The following is a 24,731-nucleotide window of genomic DNA, read 5'->3' on the forward strand; positions in this document are numbered from 1 at the left end:
CGTAATAGAGACAAGTGGCCAAAGCAACAGGCCAGCATTTCCCCTCTAGGCTCCTCCCACTCCCCCCAACCCAGCTCACCCACTTTCCAGCCTTGGGCCAGTAGCTTCACCTTTCTGAGTCTCAGTTTTTCTCATCCGCTAATCAAGATACTAGTACCAGACTCAGCAGTAACGGGAGGAATAGAGTCGGGACACCAGGAGAAGGCCCAGGGGCCAGGGCAGGCCACCACCCACTGCCGCTCCTTACCCTCTACGACACCCACACCCACACTGCTCCGCCGTGTGTTCATTGGGGCCACGAAGAACCACTCGTTGGTCTTGTAGCTATAGGCTTCCACCGACGCCAGGCCTGGGAGACAAGAGACTCATGAGGTTTCTATGGTGCCAGGCCTCATCCTGCTGTGCGAACAGTGAGGATGGGGGAACAGTGCAGACACGGGGGCTGGAAACCTGGGTGTAGGACTCAGCACTACCTCTGCCTCACTGTGCAGCCCGTGGCACCTCCCTAAACACATTTGCACTGTGTCTGCCTGAGGGGACCACTAAGATCTGACCTAGAGGGTGGGCTGTGAGAGGCCCAGGGGTATAACGTAAATCATAAAACCGACAGAATGGAATAAATACCTGAGGTTACCTCGCTGAACACCTATTCTATCCCTCTTTTCCCTTGTCTTTCTCTATTTTAGAGGCTGGAAAGCTGAAAACTTGTCTTCCCAGAATCCCTTGGAGCTGTGGGTGACCAAGTCAATGCAATCTAAGCAGGATTTCTGAAACAGCCTTTGCTTTTCTGATAAGCCCCCACCCACCCCCTTCCTGCTTCTTGCTACCTGGAACACAAATGTGTTGGCTGTATATAACAGCCACCTTGTGACCATGAGGATAAGTCCAAAAGACTCTTCAGGAACTTGGCCCCAGTATCCTTGAGCAACTGGACGAAGGTGGCAACTGCCAACCTCTGAATTTCTTGTTTCATGAGCAAAACAAAAGCTCTCATTTGTTTAAGCCACAGTTTAGTCAGGTTTTCTACTAGCAGCCAAAAGCAATGCCTAAAAGAAACAATGCCCCACTATCTTTTGTTCTCTTTATTCCCAGCTCCCACTCACTAGAAGCAGCCTCTGGAGGGGCTACAGATCTTGGAATTAATGAAACAGGCAAAGAGAAGGCTGAAAAAGGTTACCAATTGGTGAAGACACAAATGAAATTTCAGAGAGGTAGAATATATTGTTTTTCATGTCACTGGGGGCCAAAAGATATCACTTTAGTTTAACAGAGTTGCTGTCAACAGAGACATCCACCTGGAGATAATCTCTCCAAGTCCATGTCCACTAGTAGTTTCTGATTCTCACTTTGGAGCTAGATGAAAGCCAGGAGCAAGGGGACACTTCTGCAGTGGCACAAACTTGCACAGCTTTGGTGGGGCAGTAGAAAGGGCAATGGGCAAAGGCTGTGTGACCTGAGCCAGGTCTCTTCCCATAGCTGAACCTTAGCTCCCTCATCTGTTCAGAGGAGGGTTCAGACCACAGTTCTGAGACACCCTCCAGCTGAGCTTGCTCTAAGTCTCATCTCCGGAATAAATGGCTTAACAGACACTGGAAAGGAGAAAAGGGCCTCTTCTGAGGGTGGGGTCCTTCCTAGAGCCCTAGAAATGACAGCACGTGGGCAGTTACCTATTCTGTGTGTAGGAAGGTGTGCCTCTGATGCCCAAGCTGGGGGAGGAGGAAGGATGGGTATGCTCTTGGGGCAGTAGCTACAGAGGGACCAGCGGTTGGCCCAAGAAATGGCTGACCAAACCAGGGTTGCATGGAAGCTGTGTCCTAGGCTGGATGGGGATTGAGTCCAGGACCTACCAGTACTGCCATCAAAGCCCCCGACGGCGTAGAGCAGGTCGTTGAGCACAGCTGCTCCCAGCGTGCTCCGGCGCTCCTGCATGCTGGCGATGGACGTCCACTGGTCCTTCACCCCGTCATACACGTCCACTGTCCGCACACGCAGTGAACCATTGAACCCGCCCACGGCATACACGTGGCCAGCCATGAACACCACACCTGAGGCACAGGAAACCAAGACATCAAGGTCATCTCAGACGGCTGATGACTCACGTTAATGAGTGACAATGGGGGAACGAGGCAGGCATGTAAATAATTCACCACAGAAGGTGATCTCCAACTTTAGATATTTGGAAGTCACTATGGGACTCACTGGATTTCTTCTCACATTTGCATTTCTAGTTTTGTTTGATTCAAGCAAGTACTTGGATTAGCCTGAAGTCCCTAAGCACATGAGAACTGACCCCAGAAGGTGCAGCTAGAAACTGTGCAGGTGGGGAAGGGAAAGGAAGGGAGTGTGGAATGCACAGATGCTTTTGGAAACAAGGAGCAGGACTGTGGCACCCAGTAGAGACCTGCGGTGGCGGCAGGGGTGGGGCGGAGAGGAAAGGCAGCCTGCACACCGGGAGGCAGTGCGGCTCACCTGCTCTGCATCTCCTGGAGGGGAGCTCGGCAATCTGATCCCACCGGTCCTCCTCAAAATCATAGCACTCCACACTGCGGATGGCCTTGGGTGCCTGGCCGCCAACCACGATCATGACCTCCAGAAAGACAAGTGGACATTAGCTGGGTCTCCCCAACATCCAGATTCATGGGTCATCAATCCCTGTTACGTCCACATGCTCACTGCCCAGGGTCCGTGGATGATCTGAGATGCCAGTTTACAGAGCTATATACATGAAGGTGCTGCCCCTAATCACCAACAGGTCTGAACATTCAAGAAAAGTCTAACGAGCATCTTCCCACAGAAACACAACCATAAAGTCTACGCTTCCCAAGTGCCCCTGCTCAGGGCTGTGTTGGGGGTATAGCCACTTGGGGCATCTTCTGCAATCTGAGTGTCCTTAAGCATTGGGGGCAAGGGGACTAAATTTTAAATCAAAACAAAATATTCCCATATATATATATATATATATATATATATATATATATATATATATATATAAAAACGAATATATTTTGGAATAGAGTACAGAATTTGGATGCATTTTTAAGATAAAATTAATTCAAAAATATTTCTGAATGCATAGATTATAGGGAGCACTTATTCACTGCAGTATGGGAAAAATATTTGTAAAACACCGCTTTGTGGTGGTCACCACAAAAATGCATGTAACTGATGATGTTGTGAAAAAACAGTATTATAGTATTATTTCCACAAGTAAGGTGGTAGCCACCACTGCCAGTCATCTTGTGAAGTATGTTGTCATTTGTTTGTCACCACAACTCTGCAAGGTAGATATTATCGTCCACGTTGACAGGTCAGGAAAGTAAAGCTCAGAGAACATAGGTAAACTGCCCAAGGTCACACAGCTAAGAGCAGCAGAAGAGAGACTGAGAGCCAAGTGCACCCGACACAGGGGTGAGTGCAGCCCCACCTCTCTCCTGCTCCAGAGACAGGGTCTATGCCAGGACAGCTCACTACACCGTGTTTTTCAAACTGCAGGTCACATTTCATTGGTGGGTCACTAGATCAATTTAACGGGTTTCAACCAGCATACTTTTTAATAGTACAGCACAGAAAATATAGTAAGGATGTTATTTCATGAAATACTTGTTCTGGTTATACATACATGTATGTATCTCCTAGAGAGCAATTTAGACATATTTCTTAGTGTAGGATGTAGTATTTAAAAAAAACAATGAAAGCCACTGTTCTGGCTGCAGCAACAGAACTTCAGCAGTTCACTGTGGTATCCCCATTGCTGTGACTTTTGTCATGTGTTATAAATAAATAAAAATTAAAGCACCAAAGTTAACAATAGTTTACATATGTCAGTAAGTCTGTACAAATTCATGGCTGTCCCTGCAGTGACTTCACTCTCACTCACTCATTCCAAGTTGCCTTCTTAAGTGGAGAGAAAGGGATGAAGTCACAGGCAGACAATCAATATAAGTCACAGGATCTTCTCATTATCTGTGGCTCGTCTTATTTACCACAGTGGTTCTCAAACTTCAGTGTGCATCAGAATCCCCTTGAGGGCTAGTTGAGACACAAATTGCTGGGCCCTACCCCACAGAGTTTCTGATTCAGTAGGTCTGAAGCGGGACTGAAAATATGCATTTCTGACAAGTTCCCGGTTGATGCTGATGCTGCATTTCCAAGAGTCATACTTTGACAACCCCTGTTTTAACCCACAGACATAGAGATTTCCTGATGATGTGCCATCAACCATTTTTGCCGTTATAATTATCATAGTGCTCTTTGCTTCCCTGCAAAGCATTTTTGGGGAGAAGAGTGATCATCAAAATCTGCGTGAGTGCATAGGAGTACACCCCTCAGCTGAACATTATCCACCATATAGGGGGACAGGTATAGGGCTGACAATCATTGCTCAAGATCAATTATTTATGACCCAAGATTCTAGATTCAGGCTCACCTACTGCCCATGTGGGTGGTCACTGGTCATCAGAGTTAGTCTACAGTGCTTCTGTGACCGAATGTAAGTGACCAATGTTCAAAAACTCAGAAATTCCGTTCTGACTTCTGAAACATGCCAAAGGAACCCAGGACACATAGTCCAGACTTAGAGCTGTTGTTGCCTCCAGAAATAAATGTTCTGCATTTGACTTTCCTCTGCTCAGAAGGTCCACTGCTCTGTGTCAAGAGCAGTCCTTTTCAGAGAGACGCAGAATTCTACATTCCTTCCCATCTGTAATTCTTTGCTTAGCTAGGCATCCATGACAAGTTCAAGGGGGATGTTAATGAACACAGCCTCTTGGCAAACTTCAGACAACGCCCAACTTATTCCTCCAGGGCTGAATGACCCGCATTCATAAACATACCTAGAACTTGTACTGTCTTTCTGGTTTTGAGTTGGTAAAGTTGAAATGAAGTCAAACCATTACAAGGATTTTCTTTGAAATCTGATTTTGGGGCTAACTGGGAATAAAACTAGTTTTTAGTTTTCTTTCTGCAGTGACATCAAGTACCCAACACCCTCTCCTTGAAACACTCTTCCCCCATCTGATTCCCCCCCACCGCCCACAACACCTGCTTATCTTTCAGGTCTCAGTTTACACGTCACTTCCTCCAAGAGGACCTCTCTGACCTCCAAAGCTGAGTTACAGGTCCTTCTCTGAGATCACATATGCCCTGGGTTCTCCCCCTAAAAGTGCCCCATGTTGTGCTGTAACTGTCCAGTAACCTTGTCTCCCTTCTAGACAGTGAGCCCTGCCAGCACACAAAAATGTACCTGCCTCAATCACCAAGATAACCCTAGGGCCCTAGGGTACCAGGTAAAAGTGATGACTCAAATATTTATTTGGAATAAAGAATAAATGAATAGTAAAGACCACATGCAAAGAGTTAAATGAAAAAATACACAGTTACGGGGCTTCCCTGGTGGCACAGTGGTTAAAAATCTGCCTGCCAACGCAGGGGACACGGGTTCAAGCCCTGGTCCAGGAAGATCCCACATGCCGTGAAGCAACTAAGCCCGTGCGCTACAACCACTGAGCCTGCGCTCTAGAGCCCATGAGCCACAACTACTGAACCCACGTGCCACAACTACTGAAGCCCACGTGCCTAGAGCCCGTGCTCCGCAACAAGAGAAGCCACCGCAATGAGAAGCCTGCACACCTCAACGAAGAGTGGCCCCCACTCGCCGCAACTAGAGAAAGCCCGCACGCAGCAACAAAGACCCAATACAGCCAAAAATAAATAAATTAAATAAATAAATTTTTTTAATAAAAAAAAAAAACACACAGTTAAATTAAAAAAAAAAACAAACACGAGCTAGAATGTCTCTTTCTTGGGTTAAAACATGTTAGACACCAGATTACAATTCTGGGGACAGAATCTGAGGAAAACAAACAAAAAGAGAAAGAGAGAACTTTTCCCATCTTTTGACTCAACCACCAGAAGGCTGTTTATTCTTTTCATAAGCTATCAAGGTTTCTTCTATAAACAAAAAAGGCAAAGCTTCAGGGGACTTAACCATGTCCCAGAAACCATCTTCCGCCAGGGTAGGGAGGTACATTCATATTGGAGAAAATCCAGCACTCATCTCTGAGAATTTTCATAATAACACAGAAGCGATATTATAGAAATGCAAAAAATTTAATGTTAAAGTAAAACCTGCATAGAAAGACAAAAAAGATACAGAACAAGGTTTTCAAAATAAACTTGCCTTTGAGCTTATAAAACCACTGGTGAGAGACGACTTTTAAAATTCCAAACTTGTACAACAATCTGGGAAGAGCAATTATGAGGTTTCGTGGGGGTAGGACCATTGGTTTCTGAAAATGTGGAGGTTGCTCAAGGCAGAGGGAGGAGTAGGTATACTTTCTCCTTCTCTCGTAGACATAAGAAGTCCAATTTCTATGGCAGGTCTTACAAAAAGCCATCATACAAGGAGCACTACACTCATCACTGTGTACTTGTGCAGCATAAAAAGAATAAGTTTCCTTTCTTGACTACTAACGGATGGTTGTTTCCATAGATACCTGATTTTAGCAACCAACTAGACAAAAACGAGTATTCCCCAAAGTCTACATGTATTACATCTCTGAAACTGTAAACCTCCAGCTACTTAAGTCTCTTCTTGTCAGGGCAAGAAGAGACTTGAACCGTTCTTTCTTGCAAGCCCACATTTGACATTTCCGGAAAAACTCAGGCCCAAAGACTTCAATAGGCATATTTCTTTCTTCCCCTGACACCCCTAAGTTCCACTTTACTAAAGATGTGTAATGTCTTTAATAGAAATTACTGAATCAGGCCTTCCCTGGTGGCACAGTGGTTACGAATCCGCCTGCCAACGCAGGGGACACGGGTTCGAGCCCTGGTCCAGGAAGATCCCACATGCTGTGGAGCAACTAAGCCCGTGCGCCACAACTACTGAGACTGCGCTCTAGAGCCCACGAGCCACAACTACTGAGCCCACGTGCCACAACTACTGAAGCCCGCGCACCCTAGAGCCCGTGCTCCACAATAAGAGAAGCCACCGCAATGAGAAGCCTGCGCACTGCAACAAAGAGTAGCCCCCGCTCACCGCAACTAGAGAAAGCCCGCCCGCAGCAATGAAGACCCAACACAGCCAAAAATAAAAAATAAAAATAAAAATTAAAAAAAAGAAATTACTAAATCAGATCAGCTTATTAAATGATCACTATGTTTAACATTTATCCCTCAAGGTAACCCTGAGTAAGAACTACCAGTGGTCATATGGGAATCATAAAATACTAAAGAACTGGTTCCAGGCTAACAATTACGCTAGACCAAACATAACTTCATCACACTCAGGGACAGCAATGTACTTGGGAGCCCTGCAGGGCACCCAGGGTCCTGACCCCACGTCTCAGTCATCACTGTGTTAAAGGCTGCAGACCTCTTGGTGAGTGGAGAGCTCTGGGTGACACAATACTGGTGAGCCACACTCGACTGTGAGGGGCATGGCTACTGGGCCACTCCCAAGGAAAACACTCTCATTTTAGAAAGTCAAATGGCCATTTACTTTAGGGACATTAGTGAGACCATGTAAAGACTACCTGATTCCTTGGGAAGGAAATTTCACTCCCAGCATAACAAGATGGTTTTTAAAAAAACATTTAACACTGTTTCTTTCACTTGGATGAGTCTGAACTCCACCAGTGTGACTGTGGCAGTGAAGGCATGTTGGTCCCTCCTCACAATATGACAACTGCTCTGTGTCTGAGAGCCATCAGGTAGCAGAGACTAGCCAGGGGAAGGGCAGGAAGTGAACAGCGCAGAGGTTTCCAGCCCGTTTGTGCATCAGGACCCTAACCCTAAGTCATTAGACTCTGCACTCAGGGGAGTGGAACAACCCAGGCTCTGCACACCTTGTTCATCAGGCAAGAGTAGAGTGTGTGTCCAAACTCTCTTCCATGACCGGTGAGCTGGGCAGAAGGCAGGCCCAGCCAGTCGGTCCCTCGGGCCAGGGCAGGAAGCGAGAGTCTCTCTTACCCTGGTGCGTGGGGCCGCAGGGCTAACACCAAAAATTCATCCGAAGGAGCATGTCGAGGTCGAGGCAGAAGACTTGTCCCAGCAGGTTCTGAGCAACAGGTGCTCCAGGCAAGGACTGACAGCCAAGGTGCACGGACCACGAGGGGCGAAGAAGCAGCAGCGCGGGAGCAAGACCCAGGGAGGAGAGCGGGAGTGGGAAACGGACTTTGGAGTCAGACACACCTGCGCTCAAATACCAGCCCCGTCACTAACTAGTTGTGTGAACCTGGGCAGGCACTTAACCTTGCCAAGCTCACTTCCATCACCTAAAACATCAGGATAATAGGATGTTTCTCCCATGGGTGTCAGGAGGCTTAAATGATATAAAGCATTTAGCACAGCGTTTGGTAAACAGCACACACTAAATGTTAACTTCTATTATTAGATCAACACCAGCATCATTACTACCGTTTAAAGCAGTTGCTAAAACAGATTCCCAACAAATGGTAGAAAAGGACGCTTATGATCTGTGAATGGGAAAGTGAGCGCCAGTAATTCCAGGGTTTTTCATGGGGGTTTTTCAGGACCCCAGGGTGTTTCCCAGGGTCTTGCCTGGGTCCATTTAAAGGACCGAGACGCGGAGGAGCAGTGTCCATCCATGGGCCTGGCCCAGGTGAGAAGTCATCCTACCCACCCTGCCAACAGCCTTGTTTCCAACACTGTCTTCTGAAAGCAGGACAGACCAACTCAGGAGGAAGCCACCCACTTCCAGCCCAAATGGCTTTTGGTGTCATTTTAAAGGGTTGAATAAAGATGTCAACTGCACTGAAATGACAGTGAAAAGTGCCAGATTCAGTACATCTCCAAAGGGTTTATTTGCATCTTCCTGGAACCTCATTTCTCTGCTGCCATCTGCAGCACAAGGTAACGCAGGAGTATCGTGAGTGGCTGGGAGACAGCCCCTGGTTGTCCATGGCAACCCAGCCTCAGGGAAAGTGCTGGGTGGTGAGCGTGTGGGAGCCTAGATGATGCCATTAGCTGTTCTGGCTTGAATATGTCAGTATGATCAGTGCATATATGGCACAAGAAAAAAACACCCTTATTAGCCTCTGCAGCTATCCCAAGGCAGAGTCTTGTTTCTTTCAGGGAGGAGGTTTGGCTGGCAAACAGGTTCTCTGCTGAGAATTGCTGAGAACAGTGTGCAAATCTCTCTCCACCCCTTTGTTTCTCAAAGTCAGCTCTGTCAGAAAGCCAACTTGGACTGAATTCATGAAAGCACAAGCCAGCTGGCCCTTGGAATTCCTGTGGCCACTCCTCCAAGTAGCCCCATTGTCTCTCAACTTCTCTTCTTCCTCCTTTTATTTGGCCACTTGTATATTTCTATCTTACTTTCTCAGAGGAACTTCTTAAAAGCCCTCAGAGGGTAGGAATCAGGTTTCTTTCTACCCAGTACTCAGCTAAAATGCTTTTGTGAAATGTGGAGGCAAGGTCTGAAGTCAGTCACCCTGGACTTAAATCTCAGCTTAGCTATCTACTAGCTGTGCTTCCAGATACATCACAAACTCTTTGATAATCCTCCACTCAAGACATGGAACTTAATCACCACCCCCTCCCTTGAGTGTGGGGTAGACCTGCTGACTCGCACCCAGCAAATAAAATACAGCAGATGTGATGGGACATCACTTTGAGAGAAGGTTATTTAAAGACTACAGCTTCTGTCATGGGCGTGCTCTCTCATTCTTTTGCTGTAGAATCACTCACTCTGGGGAAGCCAGCTGCCATGTCATGAGGACACCCGAGCAGCTTATGGAGAGGCCCGTGGGGTGGGGAACTGATACCTACAAGCAACCACAAGAGTAAGCTTAGAATCAGATCCTCCCCAAACAAGCCTGGGGGTGACTGCAGTCCCAACCAGCAGCTCGACTACAACCTCACGAGAGGCCCTGGGCCAGGATGACCCAGCTAAGCCTCTCCAGGATCCCTGCCCACAGAAACTAAGATAACAAATGTCTGTTGTGTTAAGCCGCCAAGGTTAGGGTAATCTGAAATGCAGAAATTGATAACTAATACACAGCGAGCAGGTGACATAACCCGAGATCCAATTTCCCCATGTGTAAAAGGGGGATAATGACAATTTTGAAAATCCTATTAGATAATAAATGTAAATCACTCAGCTCAGTGCTTGGCACGTGCTCAGCAATTAGACCTGCTCCTATCATCTTTGTGGGGTTAGTACCATGTCATGGTCAAAAGCAAAGACTTTGAGTTGGCCAGACCTATAAAGAACTCTTACAACTCAATAATTAGAAAATAATTTTTTAAATGGGGAAAGATTTGAACAAAGACTTCACCAAAGAAGACGAACAAATGGCAAATAAGCACATGAAAAGATGTTCAACATCATTAATCATTAGAGAAATGCACATTAAAACTACAGTGAGATACGACCACATACCTACTAGAATGGCCAAATTTTTTTTAAATAGATAATACAAGGAGTGGTGAGACAGTGGAGTAACAAGAACTCTCATACGTTGCTGATGGGAAAGCACAATGGCACAGTCATCTTGAAAAACAGTTCAGCAATTTCTGAAAAAGTTAAACTTATAGTTACCATTCAGCCCAACAATCCTACTCCCAAGAGAATTTAAAGTATTTACCCAAGAGAAATTAAAATACATGTCCACACAAAAAGCTGTAAGTGAATGTTCAAAGCAGCTTTATTTGTAATAGCCAAAAACTGAACACCCAAATGTCCATCAACCAGTAAATGGATAAACAAATTACAGTACACCCACACAATGGAATATTCCTTAGCAATATAAAGGAATTAACTCTTAATACATGCAACAACGTGGATGAGTCTCAAAAACATGATGCTAAGAGAAATAAGGCAAGCTCAAAAGGCTACATATGGCATAATTACAGTACATTTATGACATTCGAGAAGAGAGAAGACTGTAAGGACAGAAATCAGATCAGTAGCTGTCAGGAGCTGGGGGTGGGAGAAGGCGCTTGACTACAAAGCAGCACAAGGGAACTTTTTGGAGTGATTAAAATATTCTATATTTTGATGAGGATGGTGGATATATGACTGCGCGCACTTGTCAAAATTCATCAAACTGTATCCCTTTTTAAAAAGAGCAAATTTTACTGTGAATAAATTATTGTACCTCAATAAATAGGAATTTAAAAAAATATGGGATGTTGATAATGAGGAAAGCTACACATGTGCGGGGGCAGAAGGTATATGGGGAATCTCTGTACCTTCCCCTCAATTTTTAAAAAAATACTTATTTATTTGGCTGAGCCGGGTCTTGGTTGCAGCCCGCGGGATCTTTGTTGCTGCATGCAGGATCTGCATTGTGGCACATGAGATCTTTAGTTGCAGCATGCAGGCTCTTAGTTGTGGCATGCGGGATCTAGTTCCCTGACCAGGGATTGAACCCAGGCCCCCTGCATTGGGAGCGTAGAGTCTTAACCACTGGACCACCAGGGAAGTCCCCCTTCAATTTTGCTATGAATCTAAAACTGCTCTAAAAATATAAAGTCTTAACTTAAAAAAAAAGAAGTAAATGTATTAGAAATGCATCTCAGTGAGATGAATGAGATATTACAGAGCTTTAATTAAAGAATATTTTGATGCGAAAGAAAAAGAAAGATGAAGGGAAGGAAGGATGGAAGGGAGGGAGGGAGGAAGGAAGGGAAAATAGGGGGAAGGAAGGGAAAAGACAGAAAAGAGAAAAGAAAAGGAAGAGAAAGAAAAGAATCTTTTTTTATCTGCCACCAAAACCTGAAAACCTGTCCCTGAAGGCAGTTTGGTACGAGACTTTGGAGTGGAACAGACCTTGTTCAAACCCCAGCTCTGCAGTTACTAGCTGTGTCACTGGGCAAGTTACTTAACCTCTCTGATTAAACTCTGTAAAGTAGGGATATGACTAGCACTGACCTATTATTACCATGATTTAATGAGATAAGGCACAGTCCATAATTCTCAAAGTGACAGCTCCCCTCAGCACACCCCACTCCTCAAACCCACAGTGGGGATCTTGTTAATTCAAGTGCCCACACAATGGTGACAGGAGTAGAGTCTGAGAAGCAGCGTGGACAATATAACCTTAAATCATTTAAGGATTAAAGCTGGGGGAACAATGAGGCAAAGAGCAGCAACGCCTTTTTTTAAATTCCTTCAACAGATTCAAAGGAAATCATGGTTCCAGTTGCCTGCAGAAGGCTATGTGCTCAGAAACCTAAACATTTTCATTTGGAAAATAAATGGTTCCTAAGGAGTAGAGGCGACAGGGGACAACTTTGGCCTCCTGAAACAAGGGGTGGATTCTTCTCAGTTATAGACTCAATATCTGGGAAGGGACACAAGGTATGTTGCAGAGGTGGGGGGCGGGGGGAGGGTTGTCTCAAGCATGCTTAGTCCAGGCTCAGACACAAACTTGGCTTTGATTTTCAAAACTGTCTTTTCATGGGTGTATGCGGTAAAAGCCAGACGTGGAGCCTAGAAAAGGAGAGGCCACTGGGTAGGGTCACCACACAAAGAAAATGGGCCAGCTCTGCACCATTTCCTTAGCTCCAGAATACACTCCCCAGGAAAAGACGTCATTAACCTGATATTAGATAGGATGAGAACCTCAGTTTTCAAAGAGAAAAGTCACAGACAAGCAATAAGGCCAGCTGAAAACCCAGGATATAAAAAAAACGCCTGCACACAAAACAACAGTGCACCTTAGAATCAATATTCTCCAGACACAAAACTGGCAGAAATTTAGATCATAATGAAGCTGATATTCAAGTCCATGGGAGAGAGAGATTATTTAATAAGATAACTTTGAGGCAACAGCCTCATGATCTGCAATACAAATAAACCTGAATTCCTACCCTCACTCTTTACACCAAAACAAATTCTAAGTGCATCAAAGAGTCAAACGTAAAACAGAAATCATAAAAGTACTTGAAGAAAACACAGAGTATTTTTTTTTAAATCTCAGAGCAGGGAAAACATTTCTAAGCAAAACCTAAGCTATAAAGCAGAAGATAGATTAATTTGACTACTTATTATTTTTCGGGATTCAAAATGTTACAAACAAGTTTAGAGACAAACTACAAACTAAGAAAAAAATATGTAAAACACATACAAGGACCTAAACTCTTTAAAAATAGCATGTAAAAACCATTAATAAAAAAGATACAGTCTAACAGAAAAATGGGCAAAGGACATGAACAGGGAATTTCCACACCCCCCCAAATATACAAATGCCAATAATCCTATGAAACCAAGATTAATCTTACTCACAATTAAAGAAATGCAAACCAAAACAAGATGCCATCTTTTAAAGGATATTTGACACATATACGTTTAGATATTTTAAAAAATGGAAATTATTGCAAGGCCCATCAATAGATGACAGTTACACAAATAATAGCACATACATATAATAAATGCCATGCACCTATTACAATTTAAATGCTGTTTTTACCTATACTGATAACATTGAATGCAGTCTGTAGCATCTGGTTGAGTAGGAGAAAAAGATTTCAATCTGTGTAGCAAGAGTCCATTTATCTAAAAGTGTACAGTTTGACCTATTTGTGAATAAGTGCACAGAGATATGTCTGGAAGAAAATTCATCAAAATGATAGCAGTGACTGTCCCTGGGTGGAGGGATTTCAGGTGACTTTTACTTTATTTCAAAATCGCAGTATCCTTTTAATAATCTACAATGAGCATACATTTCTATAATCAAAGAAAGCTAAGTTATTTTCATTTTGAAAAATATGAAGAAGTTTTGATGCAATATTCCAACAAAACAAAACGCATCAACATGCAATAAGGCAAATGGTCCCAAGGCTGAGACCCACACCCTGTGGCTGCCCCTCCTAGCTGGCACTGTGCAACAGGAGGCAGACAGGTAGGTAAAAATCAGGTTTACAAAGGTGGAGCAGGTGCAGGATGGTAAGGGTTCAAGAACAGGTTTGGAGCGGGAGAAAGACTCAATTCAAAACCTGGTTCCAGGGGGCTTCTCTGGTGGCACAGTGGTTAAGAATCCGCCTGCCAATGTAGGGGACACGGGTTCAAGCCCTGGTCTGGGAAGATCCCACATGCCGCGGAGCAACTAAGCCCATGCGCCAGAACTACTGAGCCCGCATGCCACAACTACTGAAGCCCGTGCACCTAGAGCCTGTGCTGTGCAACAAGAGAAGCCACCACAATGAGAAGCCCACGCACCACAATGAAGAGTAGCCCACGCTCGCTGCAACTAGAGAAAGCCCGCACGCAGCAATGAAGACCCAACACAGCCAAAAATAAATAAATAAAATAAATAAATTTATTAAAACAAAACAAAAAAAAACCTGGTTCCACCACATTAGCTGTGTTGACTTTGGGCAAGTCACTTAATCTCTCTGACCCTCAGTTTCCTCCTTCCTGAACTAGGATAACTGCCTCTACTTTCTATGTGATATCTTCAGCTCACTGCTTGGCACACAGTAAGTACTCAATAAATGTCAGCTGCTTATATTATTATCTGGGACATTTGTAATCCTTGTTCACATTGCAACCACTATGTTCTCCATGATCTGGGGTCACAAAGCAGAGTGGAGAGAAGCAAACCTCGGAAAATCCAAATATCTGGTCTTGGACAACATGCTTCTCTAGCCCCGTGAAACCCTTCCTGGAAGCAGCAGGCGGGGAGTAAGGCAGCCAACCGCAAAGAGGAAGAGAAGGACAAGGCAAGGACCTAGGTAATCCCTGGGTGCTGCCTACTTGTAGTGGATGAGCCAACACGACTCATTCCTCTCCTCTACCCTTCCTCCTGGGTTGGCTGGGACCTCCCCCTAGACTTCGCGTTAGGATCCTGGAAAGACGACTCGAATGCCAAGCTAGAAAGGCCTTTAGAGACCATCTAGTGCAGCATCCTTCATTCTACAGGTGAGGAACCTGAGGACCACGGAGGGGAGGGGACTTGCAGGGAACCAGCGCGCCAGTACCCAGCACAGACCCTCCATCATGGTGTCCCCTCCTACGCTCATCCTTCCCCCCCCCTGGCTGCCCCCTCACATGCTCTCATTTCCCCCATATCTTTCCCCCACTTCCTTACCTGTAGGACTCCTTAAGGGCCCCTTTCCCTTTCTGGCAGACCCTAATTGTCCTTTATGGCTCTGTGGTGAGGGGAGAAACCATACTAGGACTGTTCTGACTCAAAGAATGGCCTAGAATGAGGACTGCTGTGGCCATCACTACGTCAAGACCCACCCAGCTACTCCTCTGCTTCCAAAAGAAACAGAGCCCAAACCATGGTGTAACACAGGAAGGGAAGAAGAAAGAGACCTGAGTTATTCTCAAACCTCCCTGGCGACAGTGAAGGTTACCTTGAAACCCTTAGGAAAGGAAGACCCTGGAAGACAGAGGTACCAGCAGACTCCATCTCCTAGGTGGTAAATACAACCGAGATGCAGGGCAGCCATGGGTGAGGAGAGACTTGGAGAAAGGAGTACAAGGCCATTTTCCCAGATCACAGTTCCAACTCTTGGCAGTGACTGGGCTGAGGCTTACCTTGGGCAGGCTAACTGGAGTCCTGGGCTTGGTCCTTGGGTTTTTAATCAAGAGCCTCTGATCCAGAGGGAGCAGATGATATTTCATGGCCTCGATGAGGAAGTCCTTACAGGTGTTGTTATTCTTTATCAAAGCTTCTTCTTCAACTGTCTAGAGGTAATAACCCATAGGTGATCCTGCTGCAGAACTCGGCCCCATTTCCCAAGCCATCTCCCTGGGCTGAGTCATTCCTGTACTCTCACACTCATTCATTCCCACACCGCACCATCTCAGACCCTAAGACAAAGGTCCACAGAGTTACAGCTTAGTGCCCACCTCCTGCATCTCAAGAGCACAATGGAGTAAGTGATTAAGCTCTGGCATCAAGCAGACAGGGATACAGATCCCAGCTCTACCACTTAACTCCTCTGATCCTCAGTTTCCTCACCTGTAAGATGTAAGATGGGCATATTAAAGTCCCCCGCAACCTCACAGGTTGTGTTTGTTTGCTTGTTTATAGGCTTAACGAGATTATGCAAAACAAAGACAGCTGATTGTCCCTAAAGCTTCTTTCCACATGCCTTCTGGTTGGAACGTATTATAATGTTTAAGGCAAATGGCCAGATATTTGAGAGAAGGAGAGGGAGGGAAAGAGGAAAATGGTGGGATGCATCGGCCAACCTTTGGAGGCACTGGGTATAATAAGGCGATATTCAAGAAGAATTCATATTCATTATCTTACAGTGCAAGCCTCAGGGAGAAGTGTCCAGTGAGGCACTCTCCAACGGAGCAGTGGTATCAGAGCAGAAAGAATGTCCTGCACAAAAGCCCCACCAACTGACCTCCACTTGGACCCCGTCTAAGCTGGGGCAGTGGCTTCTTCATGCCTTATTCTAGAGCCAAGGACTTAAGCAGGTGCTCAGCAAGCGTAGGCCTAAATATTTCACAAGCAAAGCTAAGGGTGAACCATGCTGGTACCCTGACTCTCAAATCTCCACCCTTGGGCACAGGTCAGATTGCCACGTGGCATATCTGTAAGGGGTAGTGTGGTCTTCAGAGGCTACTTCATGTCTTCTTTGCTGGACTGTTTGGGAGCTGTTGGCAAGGTCAGCTCCATTCAGCAGCTAACAGTGATTGAATGTCTCCTGGTTGGGCAGCTCAGTGCTGGACGCCAGGGAGAAAATGATGAACAAGACAAGGGTTCTGACCCAGAGGCCCTCAGGTCCAGTCAGAGAATGAGAAGGGCCTCCCCACCTCAATTATCTCAGCCCTCAAGCTGTCATGCATAGGCCTGGCTGAGCCGCTCCTGGGTCCCCCACCTGTAACTAGGAATGGGAATGTGGCCAGGGCCATCACCTGCTGGGCAGTGTTGGAGATGGCAGGAAAAGAAGGATCAGTGAGAGCGCCTCTGTTATCTCTGGACCTCCTTCCCCACAGACGATCCCCAGGGACACTCCGTTTTCTTGGAAGGTTTTTTTTCCCTCTTACTGAGGGATTGAGGCAGGTAGGGACAAATCATAAACGTTTGGGGTCAGTTAAAAATTAAAAAGGGTGGGAGACGATCTCTTTAAAAGCTTGGGAAGAAGGAAAAATGCATGAATAGCTACTTCTCCCAAAGAACTCATTCGGCTTGAATGAAAAGCTCCCTGAGAGAGTTAGTATTTCATGGGTACAGAGTTTCAATTTGGGATGATGAAAAAGTTTTAGAAATGGGTATGGTGATGGTTGTACAGCACAGTGAATGCAATTAATGCCACTGAACTGTACACTTAAAATGGTTACAATGATGAAGTTTATATTGTACATATTTTATCACAAGGACACATTTTTAAATAAGATATGGCATGTTATACACTTGGCACAATATTTGTAAATATTTAATAAAAGCCTAATAACTGTTAGCTATTAAAAGAAAACAGCAACAACAACAAAACAACTCCGCCAGAAGTCAGTGTTGGTACAGGTCTGCCCAGAGCTTTCCTTTCTCTCCTCCTCCTCCTCTACCATCAGCCATCCCCAGTGGTTAGACTAGTTTGAGGTTTCAAGGTCAAATGAGTGTTAATGAAACATCTCCTTCCAGAGGTGTTCTGGAAAAAAAAAAAAAACCTTAAAAAAAAAAAAAATGTCCCACACAACAGTTCTCATGCACATTGTCTCTGACCTCCTTCTTCTCCAGATCTAAACCTGACCTTGCCCTAATAACCCAGGAACTATTTCCTAAAGTCTTCATTAAGTTTCCATTGTGGGCACCTGACAGAGGTTGTGCGTAGGGGTATCCAAAGCCCCTTTAGCTTTCTCCGGAACCCAAGTCCACAAGCTGCCCTTCCTCCTTGTGAAAGTGAGACTGTGCTGGAGGCCAGGTGTCTGCCTTCACCGGTGGTCAGGCCCCACTCAGGATAGTGGGAGGTTTGGCTCTGACACGGGGAGCTCAGGTGCGTTCGGTACCTCTGCTGTGGGGGCCTCTCCTACACGAAGGATGTGCGGCCACCAGGTGGCAGTGGTGCCATCCAAAGTGTAAAACGCAGGGCACGTATGAAGGCTTGAGAATATACGCCCCAGCCCCTGAGAAGAGGGCTAAGGTTCAGAGATTCAGAGAACATTCCACTGACTCCTGAGGCCTGTGATCAACAGCATCACAAGCTGAGGACTTTATAAGTGTTGGTAAGGATACTCTCTCCCGCTACTACCAATGGTAGCAGTGGTCGTGAAGACAACAGAGATATCACTGAACACAGGGTTGTAGGCTTTACGTGGTTCATCTCATTCTATCCCCAAACGACCCTATAAGGGCCGGGGCTATTTTCACCAGATGAGAAGACAGAGGCTTAGCAAGGTTGAGGATTCGCCCAGTGTCTTAAGGTCAAGAAGTGACAGAGCTCAGCTGCTGGGCTGCTGAACCTCCCCTTATCCTGGCTTCACATCTGCCATTCCTTGCAGAGACTTCTTGAGGACGGCTGAGGACTGGCCTACTGCCTTGGCACTTGTTATTTATCTATTTAAGTTTTATCCTCTGCCTGCTTGGAAAACATCTAATGCCATTGACACTACAAAGTTAAGTCATGTAATACACAAACAGAAGAGAAAGTATTAAAGGTGGCACCTGCTTAGGGAAGGTGGGTGCTCTAGAGCCAGACAGACTTGGATTTGAATCCTGACCCTGCCACCTACTAGCTGGTGACTCCAGATAAATCCCAACCTCCATAAGCCTCAAAGCCCACATTTGTAAAAAGGGGATTTTAACCTCTGCTCACAGGGTTGTTATAAGGATTAAATGAGAAAATATGTGGCGCCATGTTTTAGAGGAAGCAGATGCAGTATGTATTCCAGGCACTTGTTAAGAGCTGGTTTTTACAGTCCTGAATTGGGCCCCAAGTTGCCTAACACAAAGGCAAAAAGGGAACATAGAAACATGATGGAAATGACCCTTCTTGCTTCAGTCCTGTACAACAAAAGCAGCTAATAACTTCTGTTGAACACGTGTTATCCCCAGCTCCATGCTAACACCTGAACTGCATCCTTACAACTCCTCTGGTCCTCACAACAACCCTGCTGGGCTCTAGTATAATTTCCCTTCTGGAGAAAAAGAAACTGAGGCTCAAAGCTAAGAAATAGAAGAGGAGGAACTAAACCTAAGTGTCTCATTCTCAAACCTATGCTCTTAAACCTTACACTACCATGCCTCACACTGAACCCAGTGGGTTGGTGCCCTCACTCCACAGAAAAGACCCATGAAACTCGCCACTCCATACAACCGGGGTTGCCCACTGCTACTCCTAGGAGGCCTGGGTGAGCAGGGAAGTGCTTGGTTCTTCACACAGCACTCACCTGGACAAGGTAATCCCTTGGTAAGAGAGGGAGACGGACGTGTTCCATCAGCTTTGCCATGTGCTCCAAACGGGTTTCTTTCTCGTAATTGATCCATGAAATCACAGCTTCAAATACCTGTAAGGAAAATCAACATAGGTAACTTTTGCAAAGAGACAATAACTTTAAACAGCTTTCAAACAACTTCCTCAACCTGAAAAAAGAAAGAAAAGTTACAAGTCACCCACAAAGGTGTTTAAGCTAATTTAAACACCTTTAAATTTAATACTTAAAACAAAAACACAAAGTCTACTATCTGACATCAGAGAGTGCTCTCTCTCTCTCTCACACACACACACAGGTACGCTAAGAAAAACCTGCTACCCCAAACACAGAATCATCAAGGTTCATCGCAAAACAAAAATCAATTCCAGTAGTTACCTCAGGGTAGAAATACAGAGCAGTAACTCTGAACCAAATTTTACAAAGACTGTCTAAGAGGACCAGAAGCCCTGGGGGTAATGTCATCATCCCCATCACACATCCTCGTCTCTTCATCTATCTCCCATGTTCATTTAATGCAGAATAAAAACAATAAAGATATCCTCTGCAAAAGCTGGCTGTAGGGCTTCCCTGGTGGCGCAGTAGTTGAGAATCTGCCTGCCAATGCAGGCAACACGGGTTCGAGCCCTGGTCTGGGAAGATCCCACATGCCGCAGAGCAACTGGGCCCGTGAGCCAAAAACTACCAAGCCTGCGTGTCTGGAGCCTGTGCTCCGCAACGAGAGGCCATGATAGTGAGAGGCCCGTGCACCACGATGAAGAGTGGCCCCCACTTGCCACAACAAGAGAAAGCCCTCGCACAGAAACAAAGACCCAACACAGCCATAAATAAATAAATAAATAAATTTATTAAAAAAAAAAAAAAAAAAGCTGGCTGTAATGGTGAATGTGACACTGAATGACAGAAAATGGCAAAAATTTCTCCTTGGGTCAAACCTCTCCTTTGAGGAGAGATTTCATTTCTATACAAATCAAAATGGGGCTTGGAACCAAAAAGGGGAATCTATGGTTTGGATGTTTGCCTTACTCAAGGTTAAGTTCAAATTCAAACTCTGCACCACCATATACACAGAGACACATAAACTTCAATGTTGGTAAGACAGCGGGGAAACCACCACTGTTAATGGAAACTTAACTAACACGGCTTAAGAAGGGAAGGAAGAATTTGGCAATATCAATCAAAAATTCAAATGTGCATATCTTTGACCTAGAAATATCACTTCTAGAGCTCCAATCAACAAAAACATTCACAAAAATGGTGCAAGAATATGTGTTCCAAGATGTTTGCAGCAGCGTTTTTGTAACAGGATAAAAAAGGAAACAATCCAAAATCCACTAGTGGAGAAATTATTAAACTAGTATCGATACCATGGGATATTTTCAGCTGTTAAAAAACAATAATAACAATAACAACTAGTAATAAGACAAAACACTTTCTTGTGCCAGAAAGCAAGAAAGTGCTCAAAGATTAAGGGGGACACAACGAACACAGAGCGAGCTAGATGGCGCTTTTTCATTGCCGTCGTTTGGGACAATTTAAACATCAAAAAGAATGATGAAGAAATCAGTTCTGCACTGACTGGGAAGGGGCCAAAGGAAACGTCTTCTGGTAATGGATATGTTCTTTATCTTGATAGGGCGGGAGCTATGTAAGCATATGCATTTGTCAAAATGAATTTAATTTTACACTTAATATCTATACATTTCACTGTGTGTAAATCATACCTCAATTTAAAATATTTTTAGTTAAAAGAAAAGGATAGTAATGAATCATAACCCAAAGAATAAAAAAAGAATCCATGAGTCTATAAGGACACTTTAAAAAGTGTGGGAAGGGCTGCTCTTCCCAGAGAAAGGCCTTCTAATAAGGTAAAAGGGATGACAGAATTAGAAAAACATTGTTTTGCAACCACCAGTGTAATAACTGATTCAGCAAAGATCGCCCATAGATGCTGAAATCATTGGGTGAAAAGTTGTTGGGAAAAAAGATATTCACGGTTCTCAAAGTGCCACCTGACAGATTATTTATTCATCACATGGGGAGAGTGGGGGAGCTTCAAACGGGTATATCTGACAGACACCATCTTTAACAAGTGGTCAAAGTCAGCACCACTAATAAATAGGACAAATTTATATTATTGTGTTAGCCAAAAAGTGCCTTCGGTTTTTTTTTTTTTTTTAACTTTTGTATTTCCCAGTGGGGACAGCAGATAATAGGAGGGGGCACATGAAGAGTCTGTAGCTCAGGCAGGAAGAACTAGATGCTTTTTTTAATTTTCATTTTATTATTTTATTTATTTATTTATGGCTGTGTTGGGTCTTTGTTTCTGTGCGAGGGCTTTCTCTAGTGGTGGCAAGCGGGGGCCACTCTTCATCGCGGTGCGCGGGCCTCTTATTATCGCGGCCTCTCTTGTTGCGGAGCACAGGCTCCAGATGCGCAGGCTCAGCAATTGTGGCTCACGGGCCCAGCTGCTGCGCGGCATGTGGGATCTTCCCAGACCAGGGCTCGAACCCGTGTCCCCTGCATTGGCAGGCAGATTCTCAACCACTGCGCCACCAGGGAAGCCCAGTGCCTTTGGTTTTTAAGTAAAAATAAAAGACACATTTTTCATTTTCACCAACAACTTTATTGAACAACATATTCTCTGTTTTGTTCCACTACCTTCTGACATTTTTCAGGCAACTTCATAATTGCATCTTCCCAAAACTTTGTATCTTTTTGAGCAAAGAACTGTTCCAGGTGCCTTTTACAGTCTTCCAGGAAATTGAACTTTTTTCCATTAAGAGAATTTTGTAAAGACCTAAATAAATGGAATTCCGAAGGTGCAATGTCTGGTGAATACGGCTGATGAATCAGAACTTGCCAGCCAAGCTGTAACAGTTTTTGCCTGGTCATCAAAGAAACATGCGGTCTTGCGTTATCCTGATGGAAGATTATGCATTTTCTGGTGACTAATTCTGGAGGCTTTTCGTTGAATGTTGTTTTCAGTTGGTCTAACTGGGAGCAGTGCTTGTGGGAATTAATTGTTTGGTTTTCCGGAAGGAGCTCATAATAGAGGACTCCCTTCCAATCCCACCATATACACAACATCACCTTCTTTGGATGAAGACCGGCCTTTGGTGTGGTTCATTTCACTTGCCCCATGATCTCTTCCGTTCCACATTATTGTACAGTATCCGCTTTTCATCTCCCATCACAATTTGCTTTAAAAACAGAACGTTTTCATTACATTGAAGTGGAGAATCACATGCAGAAATGTGGTCAAGAAGGTTTTTTTCGCTTAACTTATGTGGAACCCAAACATCAAAGCGATGAACACAACCAAGCTCGTGCAAATGATTTTCAACACTTGATTTGGGTATTTGAATAAGTCAGCTCTCTCCCACAAAATACAATGTTGATTGTTCTCAATTATTGTTTCGATGTGATCGCTATCAACTTCAACTGGTCTACCCAACTGTGGAGCATCGCCCAGCGAGAAATCTCCAGCACAAAACTTCACAAACCACTTTTTTTTTTTTTTTAATTTATTTATTTATGGCTGTGTTGGGTCTTCGTTTCTGTGCGAGGGCTTTCTCCAGTTGCGGCAAGTGGGGGCCACTCTTCATCACGGTGCGCGGGCCTCTCACTATCGCGGCCTCTCTTGTTGCGGAGCACAGGCTCCAGATGCGCAGGCTCAGTAATTGTGGCTCACGGGCCCAGTTGCTCCGTGGCATGTGGGATCTTCCAGACCAGGGCTCGAACCCATGTACCCTGCATTGGCAGGCGGATTCTCAACCACTGCGCCGCCAGGGAAGCCCCACAAACCACTTTTGACATGTTCGATCAGTCATAGCACCTTCTTCATACACTGCACAAACCTTTTTTTGCGTTTCAGTTGGTTTTTACCTTTCTTGAAATAAGAAAGCATAATATGCTGAAAATGTTGCTTTTTTCCTTCCATCTTCAATATTAAAATGGTTACACAAAAATTCACCAATTTTGATGTCTTTTTTTTTTAAATGCATGCAAATATGACAGCTGTCACAATACAATCTAACAAAGTTGTTTCAAATGAAGTTAAAGACAACTAAGTGGGACTTCCCTGGTGGTCCATTGGTAAAGAATCCGCCTTCCAATGCAGAGAATGCGAGTTCGATCCCTGGTCAGGGAACTAAGATTCCACATGCCGCAGGGCAACTAAGCCTGCGTGCCACAGCTACTGAGCTTGCGCGCCTCAACTGGAGAGCCTGTGTGCCACAAACTACAGAGCCCACATGCTCTGGAGCCCGAATGCCACAACTACAGAGCCCACGCACCTTGGAGCCCACGCGCCACAACTAGAGAGAGAAAAAAACCCACATGCCACAACTAGAGAGAAGCCCACACACCGCAGCAAAGAGCCCACGTGCTGCAATGAAAGATCCCGCATGCCTCAACAAAGATGCCATGTGCCGCAACCAAGACCCGATGCAGCCAAAAATAAATTTTAAAAATAAATAAATAATAAGTCTTAAAAAAAGGAAAACCAAAAACTAAGTGCTACTAGAGCCATCTTATGGAAAAAACCGAACGAACCTTTTGGCCAACCCAATACATTCCTGAATGTGATTTAATGAGAGGGAAACAGCATCCCCTAGGTAGTATTCTTTCTAAAATGTTTGACCTGAATCTTATAGTGAGGAAACAATCAGACAACTCCATGTGTGGGACACTCTACAACACAGGTGTCCTGGATTCTTCAAAACTGTTAGCATTATGTAAAACACTTAAAAAAAAAAAAAGGCAGGGAGATAGTTCTAGATTAAGGGGATTTAGAGACATGAGAACTAAACGGGAGGCATGATCCTTGTTTGAATCATGGATTAAAAAGAAACAACCATGAAAGACTTTTTCTGAGACTGTTAGGAAATTTGAATGCTGACTAGATATTAGAAAATATTATTGTATCAGTGTTACATTTCTTTGGTATGATAATGGTTTATGGCTAGAAAGGGGAATTTCCTTGTTCTTAGGAGGTGCAAGCTAAAATACTTAGGGGTAAAGTGTCATGATGTCTGCAATTTACTGTCAAATGGTTCAGCAAAATAAAAGATTAAATAGAGAGAGAAAGAGAAAGCAAGTGAAGCACAACGTTAACAAGTGGTGAATCTAGGTAAAGAGTATATGAATGTTCATTCTTTCCAGCTTTAGTATAGGTTTGGAATTTTTCAAAATAAAAAGTGGAAGGGAGAAGGAAAGAACACAACCAAACTGGTGTAAATGATTTTCAGTGCTTGATTTGGATATTTTGAGTATGTCAGCTATCTCCCACGTGGTATAACGTTGATTGTTCTCAATTAATTTCTCGATTTGATCTCAATCCTACAACAAAATTTACAATTTCAAAATT

The 24,731-nt window shown here is 44.5% G+C and overlaps 1 protein-coding gene across 1 annotated transcript in view; it reads right to left on the reverse strand.

Moving 5' to 3' along the window:
* Positions 1-24,731, reverse strand: part of KLHL3 (kelch like family member 3) — a 114,419-nt gene that overhangs the window by 16,832 nt on the left and 72,856 nt on the right. The window contains exons 7-11 of the mRNA XM_036849221.1: positions 19,319-19,435; positions 15,515-15,664; positions 2,470-2,587; positions 1,848-2,045; positions 248-349 (exon numbers count right to left, since the gene is read on the reverse strand). Coding sequence (XP_036705116.1) covers positions 248-349; positions 1,848-2,045; positions 2,470-2,587; positions 15,515-15,664; positions 19,319-19,435 — 685 coding nt within the window. The remainder of the gene's footprint in view (positions 1-247; positions 350-1,847; positions 2,046-2,469; positions 2,588-15,514; positions 15,665-19,318; positions 19,436-24,731) is intronic.

The sequence above is a fragment of the Balaenoptera musculus genome, chromosome 3 (assembly GCF_009873245.2).
Source record: "Balaenoptera musculus isolate JJ_BM4_2016_0621 chromosome 3, mBalMus1.pri.v3, whole genome shotgun sequence".
Classification (NCBI taxonomy): Eukaryota; Metazoa; Chordata; class Mammalia; order Artiodactyla; family Balaenopteridae; genus Balaenoptera; species Balaenoptera musculus.